Here is a 15,534-nt window from a genome sequence, read left to right as displayed (position 1 = left end):
AAATAAATAAATAAATAAATACAGGCAAACATTTAATGAAAAGGAATTTAAGGTTAGTTTTAGAAAATATTTCTGTTAATTGTGGCTACTACTTTATTAACCATTTCTTATTTTATATAATTATATTTAAATGACAGTTCTACAAGGATTCCAATGCCCTTACTTGAAATAAGCCATGAATCATGGCATGGCATTCAAACATAGGATTTATTTTGAGATTACATTATATTTAATCATTTATTTATTAACAGATATTTACATATACCTTTTGTGTGCCAGGTGTTATATTTGGGGCTAGTGATTCAGCAGCTTTGTTTGTTTAGAGCATGACCTTGTCTATAAAGTTTATGCATTTTATGGTCCTCTTATACCAGTTAGTGAGTTGTCTGAAGCACAGTGCCAATGAAGTCAAGCAAGCCTCAAGTTATATGTTGAGTTTCATAGGGCAAGTATTTAGATAAGTCAAATGCAAAGATATTTTCTAAGGAAGTCATTATTTTAGGTACAATAGGTAAGTTAATATTTATGAATAAAATTAGATATTTTATGGGAAAATTTAGCAAATAAAGTTTTATATGAAAAAATAATAAATTTAGGGCCGGCCCGGTAGCGCACTGGAGAGTGCGCTGCTTGGGAGCGCAGCGGCGCTCCCGCCGAGGGTTTGGATCCCATGTGGAGACCGGTTCCCACTCACTGGCTGAGTGCGGTGTGGGCGCAACACCGAGGGTTGCGATCCCGTTACCGGTCAGTAAAAAAAGACAAAAAGAAAAAAAAAAAAAAAAAGAAAAAATCAATTCTTTTACATGGATGTTGTACTTTCAGTATAGGAAGAAGTAGAATCATCATGTGTAGTGTTGAAGGAATAAAAATTGATGACAATGCCCCTTTTTGTCAGTGGACAACATTTTAAAAAGTCATTGATCGGTAATCGGCCACGATAATCAACCTCATTGTATATCAACAAAATAAAATTTAAAAATTTAAAAATTAAAAAAAATAAATAAACATGAATTTTCTTCTTGGAAAAAAATAAAATAAAATAAAATAAAATAAAAATAAAAAGTCATTGATCAAGAGATGCAATATAATCCTGAAGAATGGAAAAGCAAGTTATATTATGAAAGATGGTATTATGTGCTTTGACCAATCAAATTTGAAGAGCAATTCTCAGAGTTGCTGACTTTATACCAGTACATGTTTGGTATACTGGCTCGTAATGCCAATATTGAGCATGATTTCTCATTAATAAATGTTCAATGGCCAAAAGAACAAAATAAATTGGATGTGACCACTGCAGAAGCCATGCATGTAGATGTGACACAGACTGTTACTGCAAGGAATTATATAAGCAAATTCTGCAAAACAAGGAACTATTAAGGGAGCCAAATCCAAATATAATGAAAGAAAGAGGTATGTAATTTAGATATTTGTAACTTTTCTCAGATAAACGGGTCTGTTTTTAGTATGTCTTTGCAATACTCTGCTTTTATCTCAGGAAGTAAAATATCTTCCCAGAAGCCATCCTTGTACCTCACTGGTCAGGATTAGGTTAACTGGCTTCTCCCTAGTTGTGAGAGTAGTTGACTTTCCATCTTCTATAGTGGAAAGCAGCAAGGGAGAAGGGGGGCTGTGTCTTCCTGCATGCCAAGTCTTGAACCACTCACGGCAAGGGCCATGGAGTCTCTAATTGGTTAGATCTTAGGTCAAAGGATAGGGCCGGCTCCACATAAACCTGAGCAGGATTTCTTGAGCATGGGGACAGGTGTTTCCCCAAAGCCAAGGGCATGTTAGAGGGTATGAAAACATTCATCCATACCAGAGTTGCAGAGTGTTCTATTGCATGGATGAACTCACAATTCTTTTCATTTGCCAACTTTCATTTGAAGATGAGAGGATGGAAGGATGGGTGTGGGTAACAGTTTAAACACAGATATGGAGTGGGAGGAGCACAAGGGAACAGGAGGTTAAGACTAGAGAGCATTTCAGTGTGCTTAGAGAGTGGACTGTAAGGAGGCTAGGAGGAAATACGGAGTAATCGTGGCTGGCCATGAATGCCAAACTATGCTAATATTTCATTTCATACAACAGCGACATGGGGTCATGTTTACTTAATTTCCATTCAATTCCCATGTCCCAGATAAGAAAACTGAGACTTGGAGAAGTTGAGTCACTTGCTTAAGATACTCACTCAAAACCAGAGAGTGACTAAACCAGAATTCAAACCCAGGTCTTTCTAATGAGTCCCCGAGCTGTCTGACTCCAGATCCTCCAGACTCAACAGAGACTCTGCACTAGTCCCCTGAGTCACAGAAAGGATAACTCAGGGTAAACTGGCTCAATTAAAGTCATTAAATCATTCTCCTGGAAAGATCTGGGTGCAGATGCTGCTGACCAGGCTGTGTTATCTGATGTGTTCAAAGATTAGGTTTGGAACTTCATTGTGAAACATCTGCAAGCCTCTTGCTGAAATGAGATTTCTCACTGAATTTAAAAACAAGAAAACAAAAATGCATCCACATTGAGGCCAAAGAACAAGTCCCACAAAGTATAAAGGTATCAGCTCCACCATCTTGGTCTCATCAGGGTCTCACCAGATGAAGCTGACCCCTATCAAAGTGGTCTGGAGCTGCAGCAGCGCCAAGGGATAGGGTGAGCACCTGGGGCTGTCCACAGTGAGCAGAGTCACGAGAACTGCAGAATGTGGCCGCCCGGCTGATCAGGAAGGCCCTGTTGCTGTAGCCATGAAGCCAGTGTTCCTTTGGCCTTTCGCTGCTGGAGACCTAGGCGGATTCGGGAGGTCTCTCCACTGCTCCCTAGAGCTGACCATAGTCCAGAATGTCTCAGACTGTGAGACCATATACCTCAAGTCTCTATACTCCTTTGAGCCCCAGCGTCCACATTCGTAAAATGGCAGTGGTCATATCTGCCTATTAAGAGGAATCATATGGAAATCACAGGCACCGAAGCTCTTGACAAAGCCCTGTATCAATGGAAGGTGTTACTAATGCTGGATATCAAGTCCTTCCTTCTAACCTCAACGTGTAAAGTTCTCCCCAAAGTCTGGTACACTCGAATGTTGACCTGAAAGAATAACGTGTCTCTCTTGGTCTGACATATATAGTTTCCAAAATCTGCTGTCATACCAGTTGGGAGGCAGTGTAGGCTATTAGTAAAAAGCATGGCCTTTGGACTTGGACAGATACCCTGAATTGAAGTCTTACAGAAACTATTTGTGCCTCTGGCAAGTTAATCTCTTTCTCTAAGCTTCAGTTTCCCCACATGTAAAAGAGTAATGGCATACCTACCTCACTGGGGTTTAATAAGGATTAAGTGAAATAATGTAGGTCAAATATCTGATCCTTGGTATATATATCCTGCATATATAGTGTGCAAAATAGTAGTGTAAGCATCTCCACAGAAAAACAATTTAGAATGTACTCTAAACTGTTGGCAATGTTATCTTGGTGTGGGAAGTTAGGGGAAATAAGGGACCTGCCTTTGTCTTTAGTGTATATGAGGGTACTTCAAATAGTTCGTGGAAAAATATAATTAAGATAACACGAATCTTTCCGTGAATTTTTTGAAGGACCTCATATTGCTGCAGTTTGATCTAAAAAAAAAAAAGGCACAGAAAATCTAATTATATTTAAAACAAATAAGTTGTAATACTTAGGTAAATAAAATGCATATAAACAAAGAAACTGAAGGCAGAGCCAGGCCCAACTCTGGGAGACTTGAAGGCAGCGATTCTGCTCTTCCTCCCCCCTTCCCCGTCCAGTAGCGCCTCCGGCAGTGAATACCCGGTCCCAGACGCCGGAGCCAGGGGACCACATTCCTGGGAGCAACCTGGAGCCCCCAAGTCTCCCTCCTCCTGCACAAAACCAAGCTCCGACCCCGCCTCCCACGGGCAAGAGTGTTTTTCACGGTCTCTTCCCGGGCCTGCACGCTCTCCGGGCCCAGGTGAAAGCCGGGGCTGCTGGAGGCCCCTAGTCCGACAGAGTCCGGGCCGAGCTGCGACCACGCTGAGTCAGCCGTGCGGGCGGGGCAAGGCGCCGCGTGACCCGCCACCACGTGACCCGTGCGGGCCCCAGGCTGCCAGCGCCGTCGCTGCAGCCGCCGCAGGAGTCGTCCGCGTAAGTGGGGAGCTGGCTGGGTTCCTCCTCCCGGGGGGTTCCAGGGCGCTGCCCCGGTCCTTCCGCGCCCCGGGGCCAGGACCCCGGCGAGCCGCTCACCGCTTTCCGCGGGGCTGGAGGGGCGATAGGGTCGTAATCAGGGTGGGGGAACCCGATCACACCGACGGCCGCGCGGGCCACCTCTGCCTCGGGCTTTCCTGTTCAGATAGACCGCGGTGCTGGGGGAACAGAAGCCCTCCTTCTGGGGCGATCACCTTTACCCCGTTGTGCTTTGGGGAAAACTGACGACCCAGAAGGGTTCGCAAAGCAAGGCGGGCTTGTGGGAGCACCTCTCCTAAGGCAGAACCAAATGCCCCACCTGCTCTAGTGACCGTAGATGACCCCATGACCCCGCTACTTCTTGAGGAAGGGTATGGGATGGAGTATCCAGCCCTTGTCGGGGTAGGGATGTGGGGAGGGGGTGCTGAGTCGAGCTACAAGACAATAATAATAGCCAACATATTAAATACTATGTGGTTCACATGCATTCTCTCATTTAATATTTCCCATCGTGAGATCGGTGAAGTAGGTACAGTTGTCCCCATGTTTACACAGAGGGAAATGGGCTCAGAGAACTAAATGGAGGAGCTGAGATTGGACCCCAGGTGTGCCCCCACAGTAGCGCCTCCTGGTGGGTGGAGGTGGTAGGTGGCGGATGGGGGGGGCGCTGAGCCCAACGTGTTAAGAGTTCCTCAGACACTTGGAAAAGGGGTTGTTGCTGGGTGATAGAGACTCTTCCCCCCACTTCAAGCCCCTCCATCCCTTTCTCTGCCCCTGCTTCTTACCAGTGATTCCTTCTGTCACCTCCTCTCCCCCATTGCAGGACAGGATGAAGCTCATTATCCTCGACCACTATTTTCAGGCCAGCGAGTGGGCGGCCAAATACATCAGGAACCGCATCATCCAGTTTAACCCAGGGCCAGACAAATACTTCACCCTGGGGCTCCCAACGGGTGCGTTGTAGGACGAAGAGGGTGCCATGGACAGGGATGGAGAGAGCGAGCATCAGAGACTTTTAAGGGGCCGTGTATGTGGGCTCACTCAGCGAAGGGACTTAACGAGGGCTCTGAGGTACTGGCGCTGAGAGCACTCAACTGCCCGCTGCACACACAAAACAGAGGACCCAGCTTCCTTTATGGGTTGGTTTAGTTGCTTTAAATAATTTTCTATAAGGCTTAATTAAACACAGGACATAAGTAAAAAACAGTCCTTGTTTCTTTTGGGGGAAAAAAATCAGAATGTTGCCTTTACAGGAAGATATTTTGACCCCAGCTCCTCAAGGTAAGTGTCCTGATTATTTCTTTCAGAGGTGGGTGGACTTGCCCCAATGGCCTTACCTGACCCATCCACTATAGTAGGGGTCTTCAAACTTTTTCTGTAAATGGCCAAATAGTAAATACTTTAGGCTTCACTGGCCATACAGTCTCTGTTGAAACTGCCTGCCTTTGTAGTGTGAAAGCTGTAGACAATACATAAACGAATGAGTGTGGTTGTGTGCCAATAAAACTTTGTTTACGGTCACTGAAATCTGAATTTATACAATTTTCACATGCCACAAAATATTCTTTTTTTCTTTTTTGAGGGGGGCGGCTGGCTGGTACGGGGATCCTAACCCTTGACCTTAATGTTATAACACCAGACCCTACCTAACTGAGCTAACCAGCCAGCCCCTACAAAATGTTGTTCTTTTTTCGATTTTTAAAAACTACTGGGCCGGCCCATGGCTCACTCGGGAGAGTGTGGTGCTGATAACACCAAGGCCACAGGTTCGGATCCTATATAGGGATGGCTGGTTACCTCACTGGCCGAGCATGGTGCTGACAACACCAAGCCAAGGGTTGAGATCCCCTTACCGGTCATCTTTTAAAAAATAAATAAATAAAAATAAAATAATAATAAATAAATAAATATAAATAAAAACTATTAAAAATGTAAATGTAAGCCATTCTTAACTCATGAGCCATACAAAACAGGCAGCAGGCTAGATTTGGCCTTTGGGCCAAAGTTTACTGAGCTGTGCTCTAGTGGTTTGTGGGAGTGGTACATGCCTGTACCTGTGAAACCACCAATGTTTCAGGTCCTGTGGGGGCTACACTAACATCCTGTCTCTTAAACGTTCACTCAGGTACTAGTCAGAGTGATTTCAGTCATCAGTATGCTGGGTACTGGAGAGTCAGCAGTCCACAAAACAGACACAGCCCTGCCCTCCTGGAGCTTGTAGTCCAGTGGGGAAGTAGGCATTAAACAAGCAGTTAATGGGAAGCTGACAGTAAGGATTGGAGCATTGGGTAGGACTTCAGATTTGACTTGTTTCTCTCAGATCTGACAGGTTCTCCTCCTTGTGGAGCAGCCCTGACTTGTTCCTGGGCAGCCTCTGGGCTTCCAGGAGGTTGGAGCTGAAGGGGCATTCATGGCTGTGGCCTTTCTTGCAGGGAGCACCCCACTCGGCTGCTATAAGAAGCTGATTGAGTACTATAAGAATGGAGACCTGTCCTTTAAATATGTGAAGACCTTCAACATGGATGAGTATGTGGGTGAGTTTTTTCTTTCAACGTTCTTCCCTGATTCCAGAAGAATCATACTTCTCCTGTCACAGGCTCAGCCCTGGAGAAGAACAGGACGTCTCAGGGAGCCTGTGACATTTGGTGACAGGCTCAATTATCAATACCTATCCCTTCTAGGCCTTGGTTTACTCAGCTATAAAATGGGGCAATACGGCTGGCTGGTTAGCTCAGTTGGTTAGAGCATGGTGCCAGTAACACCAAGGTCCAGGGTTAAATCCCTGTATTGGCCAGTTGCAAAAAAAAAAGAATAAAATGGGGCTAATAAAACTGACCTCACATTAAATGATATCGATATAGATGGGGAAGTTTGTTGTACATAATAAACCATAATTAGAGTATCTCCTCCTCTGCTTTCTCCTGAAACTCCATGCCATTTCTTTCTGGAACAAACATCGCAAATAGGATCCTGGCTATGGTGTGTCCCCTACAGTCTGTGTCTGGACTTTCTAGTATGCATCCTCCAGCTCCCTTTTCTTGCAGGTACACTGGTGTCTTTTCAGCAGCTGAAAAGCTACACCTTTGTCTTCTATCACCTCCCCACTCCCAATCATTTTGTAATGGTTTTACTTTAAACATTCTTTTTTAAAAAATTGTGGTAAAATATATATAAGCATATAATATAAAATATACCATCTTAACCACTTTTATGTGTGCAGTTCAATAGTGTTAAGTACATTCACATTGTGTGTAACCAACTTCCAGACCTCTTTTCATTTTGTAAAACTGAGATTCTTTTTTTTTAAAAGATGACCGGTAAGGGGATCTTAACCTTTGCCTTGGTGTTGTCAGCACCAGCTCTCCCAAGTGAGCTAACCGGCCATCCCTACATAGGGATCCGAACCCATGGCCTTGGTGTTATCAGCACCACACTCTCCCAAATGAGCCACGGGCTGGCCTGTAAAACTGAGATTCTAAACCCATTAAACAATAACTCCCCATTTCCCCTTCTTCCCAGCCCCAAGAAACCACCATTTTATTTCCTATTTCTATGAATTTGACTACTTTAGGTACCTTATACCCAAATGAGCCACGGGCTGGCCTGTAAAACTGAGATTCTAAACCCATTAAACAATAACTCCCTATTTCCCCTTCTTCCCAGCCCCAAGAAACCACCATTTTATTTCCTATTTCTATGAATTTGACTACTCTAGGTACCTTATATAAGAGGAATCATACAGTATTTTTCTTTCTGTGACTGGCTTCTTTCATTTAGCATAATGTCCTCAAGGATCATCCATGTTTTAGCGTGGGTCAGAATTTCCTTCCTTTTTAAGGGGGACTTTTTTTTTAGTTTATCAATATACAATGTAGATGATTTTCATGTCCCTTTACCAATTCCTTCTTTTCTCCCCTCCCTCAAGGGTGACTTTAAATATTCTTAATGCTTAACATTAAACATTCATTTTAAACATTCTTTTTCTTCTTGGCTGAAAAAAAATCCATTTTGGGAAGGCCTGAGATAATTCTCTCTGACCACCTCGTGTTTGAGTTGGGGATCAGGCTGAGTGGGATATAACTGGTGGTGGGAGGTATAGCATGAGGGGTGTGCTTGCTTCTTATCCCAGATGGACCCAGTGCTACTCCAGGTACAGGCCACCTCCAGAATTCCAGAGTTTCTCCAGCCTATCGTAATTCCCTTGTGAAAAGGAGATGAGAATGAGGGCATTCCCCATGCCCTTGGAGTGTAGCTACTCCAGCCCAGCCCTGTGGTCATAAGTGGTGGCAGTGAGTGGCTGGACATTTATGGACACTAGCTCAACCTATCCCAAGAGACTGGGATTCAGAAGGCTAGTGCCCAAGGCTCCCTGATGGGCAGTCCCCAGAGTGTCCCCGCAGGTCTGGGGGTGGTGTCCTAACATCCTTTTTGGTAGGAAGGCTCTGGTTCATCCTGGGCATGACTGAGTGCCCCATGGCCCCACAGGCCTTCCTCGAGACCACCCAGAGAGTTACCATTCCTTTATGTGGAACAACTTCTTCAAGGACATTGACATCCACCCAGATAACACCCACATTCTGAATGGGAATGCAGCTGACCTGCAGGCTGAGTGTGATGCCTTCGAAGAGAAGATCAAGGCTGCAGGCGGGATTGAGCTATTTGTTGGAGGTAAGCTTGACACACTGTAGCACACATCCAGGGCCAGACCACAGGTGGTTAGAATGCATGAGAAAGGCTGGTTGGTTAGCTTAGTCAGTTAGAGCATGGTGCTGATAACAGCAAGATCCAGAATTGACCTCTGTACTGGCCAGCTGCCCCCCCACAAAAACAAAAAAAACCCATGCATAGGAAAGAGAAGGACAAGACACCATGCCTGTCTCCAAATAATGTCCTCTGTCTGTGCTAGTGACAGTGGAGTCATTTATCAAAGTGCGAGCTCTAGGTCCCTGTCCTAGCACTGGTACTCAGGAATTGTGAGATCTTGGAGATCTCTTTCTGCACTTTGATGCCTTGTCTGTAAATCAAGAGGTTTAGATTTGGACTCTGAGATTCTCCCTATTCCCCAATTGTAAGGTTTTATGGGTCAATCATAGAATTTATCTGAACATTTAAAATCATGGAGTCATGTAGTTCCAGAAGGTTCCACATAGAACCTGCATGTTATAGATAGCCAGTTGAACCCCAGAGAGGTTATGTGACTCACTCAAGGTCAGCCAGCCAGGAGCGGTGGAGAGAAGGCAGGAATCTAGGGTGAGTGCCTCTCAGATTTGTGCTCTTGTTCCTACCCTGGGCTGCCCTTTTACATGTCCATCTGTTGCCACCTCAGAAGTCACCCACAGGAGTGTAAACTTGGACTGCCTTTTACTGCTCTAGATTTAACTCTATACTTCAAGGTGGGAGGAGGAGGGCAGGAGCTCTCATGCTCTGAGATTTTATAAACTTGGTAGCCCCTGTGTGTATTTCATTCACTGCAACTATATCCCAGCAGCAGGACCCCATAACTACAGGCAGGAGAGACAGAGAAGACACACTTTTCCAATGATCTGGGGAAGTAGAAGCTATTTGGAGTGCTCTTTACGTAGCTTTTTGAGGGTGGGAGCAAGTTAACCATGTCTGGTTGTGCCTTAAACAGAAATGGTGGGGAGGGGGCAGGTCACATGCATAAGGGGTGCCTGCCCAGGGATTCAAATGAGAAAAAGACATAGTTTTCAAGGATTTTTTATTTCAGACCTTAGTTAGGGAAGAGATTGTCCATTCTTGAAATCTTGGATCCCTGGGACTCACAGGGCTGCCCTGGCTATCTATTCCCACAGGCATTGGCCCCGATGGACACATTGCCTTCAATGAGCCAGGCTCCAGTCTGTTGTCCAGGACCCGTGTGAAGACATTGGCCATGGACACCATCCTGGCCAATGCTAGGTTCTTTGATGGAGATCTCACCCAGGTGCCCACCATGGCCCTGACGGTGGGTGTTGGCACTGTCATGGATGCTAGAGAGGTAAGGGCACAAGGAATCCACCAGGTGTTGTGGGTGGTGGGGCGTGGACTTGTCTTTTTATCGTTAATTTTAACTATACTTGGACCACGTGAATTCATTCTTATTAAAGATGAAGACATTATAAATAAGGCTAAAATCCCAGCTGACCCTATCACTGTCCCTCCTTCCTCTTTGGAGGTACCCATTGTTCCCAATATGAGGTGAATCCTTTAAACGATCTTTCTGTGTCTTTGACTGACTGCCCAGGGCTCCATGTTCCCTGGCCTCTGCTTACATGCCCCTGTTGTGCTACTCATGGGCAGAGAGGAGCCCAGCATCACTAATGTTGTCAGCACCACGCTCAGCCAGTGAGCGAACCGGCCATCCCTATATGGGATCCGAACCCGGGGCCTTGGTGTTATCAGCACCGCACTCTCCCAAGTGAGCCACGGGCCGGTCCCCAGCATCACTAATGTTGGAATATGAATTTGTACCTGCCCAGGTACTAACAGGGACTCTCTTGTTCCCTGTACTTGGTGGAGGTTACTGTTTGAAGGGATGCTTCTCTTGTGACCCAGGGATGCTTGTGATTATAGCTCTGTGCTTGGGGATTGATGCATGTGGAAAAACGTGATTAAAGTATAAGTGTCTCAAACTGAATTTAGTTTTACCCCTAGAAAATTTGGTATCATTTGGATTCGAATTTTTTATGGTTCCAATTTCCTTCTTGTCTTTCATTAGAATTTTAGAAGCATTTTCTCTTCCTTTCTGAGAGTGTGTTCAGTGGAAAGCAGCTACAGACATTTTACCTTCTGATTTCTTGCCCAAGTCTATAAACTAGCATCTAAATCAGTGAAGAAGTTCCCTGTTTAGAATGAATGTCTGTAAATAAATGAAGGCATCCATATTTCTGTTGGGTAACCTTGAATCGGTACTGAGGGGGTTACTCTGGTGGTTTTGACCTTGCACATGTACACACTAGACTTTGAGGGCCATCCTTATCATGTGAGGGTATCTTGATCTGAGGAAGACCTGGGACTGGAAATTGGGAAATTCTCCTTTCTAAACTGAGTTCTAGGGTCTTCTGGTCAAGATGGTGGAATAGACAGTACTCAGTGTCACCCTCTCCCACAATCAACCAATGTACAGTTATTAAAAAGCAACAACTAGGGCTGACCTATGGCTCACTTGGGAGAGTGTGGTGCTGTCAACAACAAAGCCACAGGTTCGGATCCCTATATAGAGATGGCCGGTTAGCTCACTTGGAAGAGCGTGGTGCTGACAACACTGAGTCAAGGGTTAAGATCCCCTTACCAGTCATCTTAAAAAAAAAAAAAAAAGCAACAACTGCCAAGCTGGGGCCACTAGAGCTCGGGGAAGAAGAGGAGAAACCTACAGAGTTCGTGAAGGCAGGAGAAGCCACAATGAGAGAAAGAAAGGACTGCTGTGACTGTTTTGAGCCCCGACCAATTCAAGGCTGGCCCTGGTGAGCATGTGGAGCAAGAGCTAGCAAAAGCTGCCTGCTGTGCCCTTCATATGAAGTTGTTTGGAGGCTGCAGGGGAGAAGGGGGCCTTGGTGACCCTCAAGCCAGCAAGACCACTAACAGGGTTCCCATGAACTGATACAGGAGTGAGAGGCCACAGACAACTGAAAAAAGGAGCCACTCAGAGGCCGGTGAGTCACTGCAAGGGACTGGCACATGGTGCATTCTATGGGAAGTGTTTGGAGTGGAGGCAGTAGGAGAGACGGGCCCACCAGATGAACACTGGGGCATGGCATGAACAGCTGATCTGCTCTCCAATCAGCACAAGCGCACTCAGTGGAGACAGGAATATAGAACTGGGGGGTGGGGGAGGGGGCAGTTTGCTGAAAAGACTCAGGTCTAGGGGCCGACCTGTGGCTCACTTGGGAGAGCATGGTGCTGATAACACCAAGTCAAGGGTTAAGATCCCCTTACTGGTCACCTTAAAAAAAAAAAAAAAAAAAAAAACTCAGGTCTAGACCAGGGTTTCCACACAAACCAGGTATTCCAGACCTCATAAGACCCAGAAGTGCTTACAAGGTCAACAATTAAAACCTGAGCTGCACAAAAAGCCTTCCCCAGGAAATCAGCAGCAAAGCAGGAATTTAGCTCAACCACAGGGCTCAAGTGCTGGTCCCCACAGGAAGTTCCCCCATTATAGAAGTAAGCAAAGGACAACAAATTAGTTCCAGTGCAGTCATCTGGTGGGAACAGTGAATAATCCAACACAGAACTGAAAGAAAAACAAAAAACGCACAGATCAGAGACAAAGTTCTGATATTAACCAGTAAAGGTCTAACACCATGAAGGACCTGAAGCCCCTGGGGCTCCCAAGCCAGAGTTGGGGGAGGGCTGAGGGCCTCAACCACACCCACTACAATGTCCACATCCAGCCTAGCAATAATCACCCGGCCCCAGCCAGAAGCGCCCTGGGCTCCTGAGCTGGGGAGATGGCAGGCTGAGGGCCTCAGCCATGCCCCCTGACATGCACACCCAGCCCAGAGATGACCAGAGCTGCCACCAGAAAGGCCCTGGGCTCCAGAGTCAGAGCAGTGGGGGCTGAGGGCTTCTACTACGCTCCCCGCCCCCCAATGTCCACTTCCAGCTCAGTGATGACCACCGGCCTGCTGCCAGAAGCCCCCTGGACTCCCCTGCTGGAATGAGAGGGGTGCCACAGGCCTCAACCATGCCTCCCTTCCTTCTCTTCCTACCCTCTGTCTTCCCCTTTCCCACTCCCCCCCAATTGCTCTACAACATCTTAGAATGTAAAAATAAATAAAAAGTTTAAGAGTAAATAAATAAAATGAGTTCTGGGTTCCTAGGGTTTCCTGAACAAATAGTCGCATTCTCTCTATATCTCTGTGTTGTCATCTATTACCAAAGGAATAGCAAATCCTGTTCAAATCTCCATGGTACAAGTGAATTAAAATGAAAGGAAATCTATCGAGCTGAGTTTGCTTGGACCACTTTCCAGTACTTACGTTCTTGATATTGTAACTTTTTTTTTTTTTTTTGGCAGCTGGCTGGTACAGGGAACCAATCCCTTGACATTGGTGTTACAAGGCTGCACTCTAACCAGCTGAGCTAACTGGCCATCCCATGTAACTGTCCTTTGTTTGTTTGTATATTTTTGGCAGCTGGCCGGTATGGGGATCTGAACACGTGACTTTGGTGTTATAAGGCTGCACTTTATCTAACTGAGCTAACCATTAGCTCAGTTAATGTAACAGATAATGTGTGGAGTCTGTGCCTTCGTTTTACATAAACCAAAAGCATCACCCCAAGCCACATTAGTGGGCTTAATGCTCTGAACTGAAAGTGAAGAGATTTAGTAGTGACCTTTCTGGGATTCAACCTTAGCCACCCCACCCCTAGATAACTCCCACCTTTGCTTCCAAAGCCCCCTTGTAGGTGGTGCAGATTGGGACCCCTCTTTCACAGAATTGTTCTTGGGAAAACTCACCCAGCAGTTGGGATAAGAGATGTGGGCCTTTGTACCACAGATGTATTCACAGGGTACCTTCATGGTTATCAAAGATTTGGGGAGGCACTGTGACGTGATGGTCAAGAGCATAAACTTTGGGGTCACAAATGATCTTGGGCAAGATACTTAACCCCTGGAGTCCATTTCCTTGTATAACATGGAGCTGACCTACGTCAGGTTATTTGAGTGATGAAGCACGTGGAACAGTGAGCTCAGAGTGTTGCCTGGTAACTATGTACAATGTGATATTAAAAACAATAATCCAGGGGCCGGCCCGGTGGCACACTGCTACAGTGCGCCGCTTGGGAGCGTGGCAGCGCTCCCGCCGAGGGTTCGGATCCCACATACAGACCAGTTCCCGCTCACTGGCTGAGCGAGGGGCGGGCGCAGCACCGAGGGTTGCGATCCCGTTGCCGGTCCCGGTCCGGTACGGGCGCGACACTGAGGGTTGTGGTCCGTTGCCGGACACGAAAAAAGACAAAAAGGAAAAAAAAAAAAACAATAATCCATCTCTGTACCAACCAGTCACGGAAAAAAAGAATCCTGCGCTGGCTGGTTAGGTGAGTTGGTTAGAACATAGTGCTGATAACACCAAGGTCCAGCCAGGGTTTGATCCTTGTACCAGCCAGCTGCCAAAACTAACCAAGAAAACCCAATAATCCTTACAAGCACTTGGGGGGGCCGGAGTCAGGTGTCTGGACTTCTTGTCCTCCATCACAGGCTTGTTTTCTGATCCCCAGGTGATGATCCTCATCACAGGTGCTCACAAGGCATTTGCTTTGTACAAGGCCATTGAGGAGGGAGTGAACCACATGTGGACTGTGTCTGCCTTCCAGCAGCATCCCCGCACAGTGTTTGTATGTGACGAGGATGCCACCTTGGAGCTGAAAGTGAAGACCGTCAAGTACTTCAAAGGTGAGGCAGGGGTGGGTCTGGGAGCAGGTGGTCAAGCTCAGGGGTCATAAGAGTGAGGAATAAACCTAGCTTTCATCCTCTGGTCATTTTAATCAACAACTATGATCTTAATAAAAATCAAACCCTCTCACAATACAAGGCCATTATTCTTCCATCCATGACTTCAAGGATCCATTTCTGGAGATCTGTTTGATATGAGGAGAAGGAAAGACAATGCAATGATGTAGTCCCAGGGCTAAATGGTGATCTTGCAGTGACACTGAGCATCAGATTTTCTCCATCAAGATCTCACACAGGCCTTTCCGCTCTAAGCGAGACACTAAACTAGCTCTCATGAGGGTCTTTATTTCTTTTGCTTTAAAAGGACACAAACTGCTTTAAGTAAACTCAGTAAATCCCCTTTTACTAAGGAGGTAAATGATTAATTTGTTCTTGGCTGAAAAGATAAACCTTTAACTCCCCAACACCCATAGTGACTGATTTTATAAAAGTGCATGAACTCCAGCATTCCCTGGGAATAATAAATTCTTTTTCTACTCTAAGGGTGTGTATCCTTTGGAGATCACGCAGAAAACAGATGTGTCACTGTTAGGACACAATTGGAGTGCTCCTGCATGGCATCGTTGATAAGCGTGGAACTCTTGCCTCCACCTGCATTAACTACTTTTTGTTTTGAATTATTTTAGGTTTAATGCTTGTTCATAACAAGTTGGTGGACCCTTTGTACAGTATCAAAGAGAAAGAAATTGAGAAAAGCCAGTCTTCTAAGAAACCATACAGTGATTAGCTGTGCTGGGACCGAGTATTAAGTACCTCATAGGGACAGCGGGTCTTTCTGGAAATTGTCTTCGGGAGAACAGAATTGTATTTTGTGAATCCAGTATGTGGTTACTCCAGATAAACGGGTGAATTTGATTGTTCTGGGCTGTGAGGCTAGCAGCCTAATGATGGCGTTTAGGTATG

General features: G+C 45.8%; 1 protein-coding gene across 2 annotated transcripts in view; it reads left to right on the top strand.

Moving 5' to 3' along the window:
- The first annotated feature begins 4,080 nt into the window (after positions 1 to 4,080).
- The window catches only part of GNPDA1 (glucosamine-6-phosphate deaminase 1), a 13,408-nt gene continuing 1,954 nt past the window's right edge, over positions 4,081 to 15,534 (top strand). Inside the window, exons 1-7 of one of the 2 annotated variants that reach the window (XM_008593759.1) lie at positions 4,081 to 4,133; positions 4,996 to 5,125; positions 6,605 to 6,706; positions 8,658 to 8,840; positions 9,986 to 10,170; positions 14,397 to 14,571; positions 15,258 to 15,529. In XM_008593759.1, the coding sequence (XP_008591981.1) occupies positions 5,002 to 5,125; positions 6,605 to 6,706; positions 8,658 to 8,840; positions 9,986 to 10,170; positions 14,397 to 14,571; positions 15,258 to 15,358 (870 nt within the window). In that variant the 5' untranslated portion in view covers positions 4,081 to 4,133; positions 4,996 to 5,001 and the 3' untranslated portion in view covers positions 15,359 to 15,529. The other variant, XM_008593760.1, reaches the window with a different exon arrangement.

The sequence above is a fragment of the Galeopterus variegatus genome, unplaced genomic scaffold (genome assembly GCF_000696425.1).
Source record: "Galeopterus variegatus unplaced genomic scaffold, G_variegatus-3.0.2 Scaffold9614, whole genome shotgun sequence".
In the NCBI taxonomy this organism is placed as follows: Eukaryota; Metazoa; Chordata; class Mammalia; order Dermoptera; family Cynocephalidae; genus Galeopterus; species Galeopterus variegatus.
Note: the sequence above shows the minus strand (reverse complement) of the source record. Positions and strands in the feature narration are given on the sequence as shown.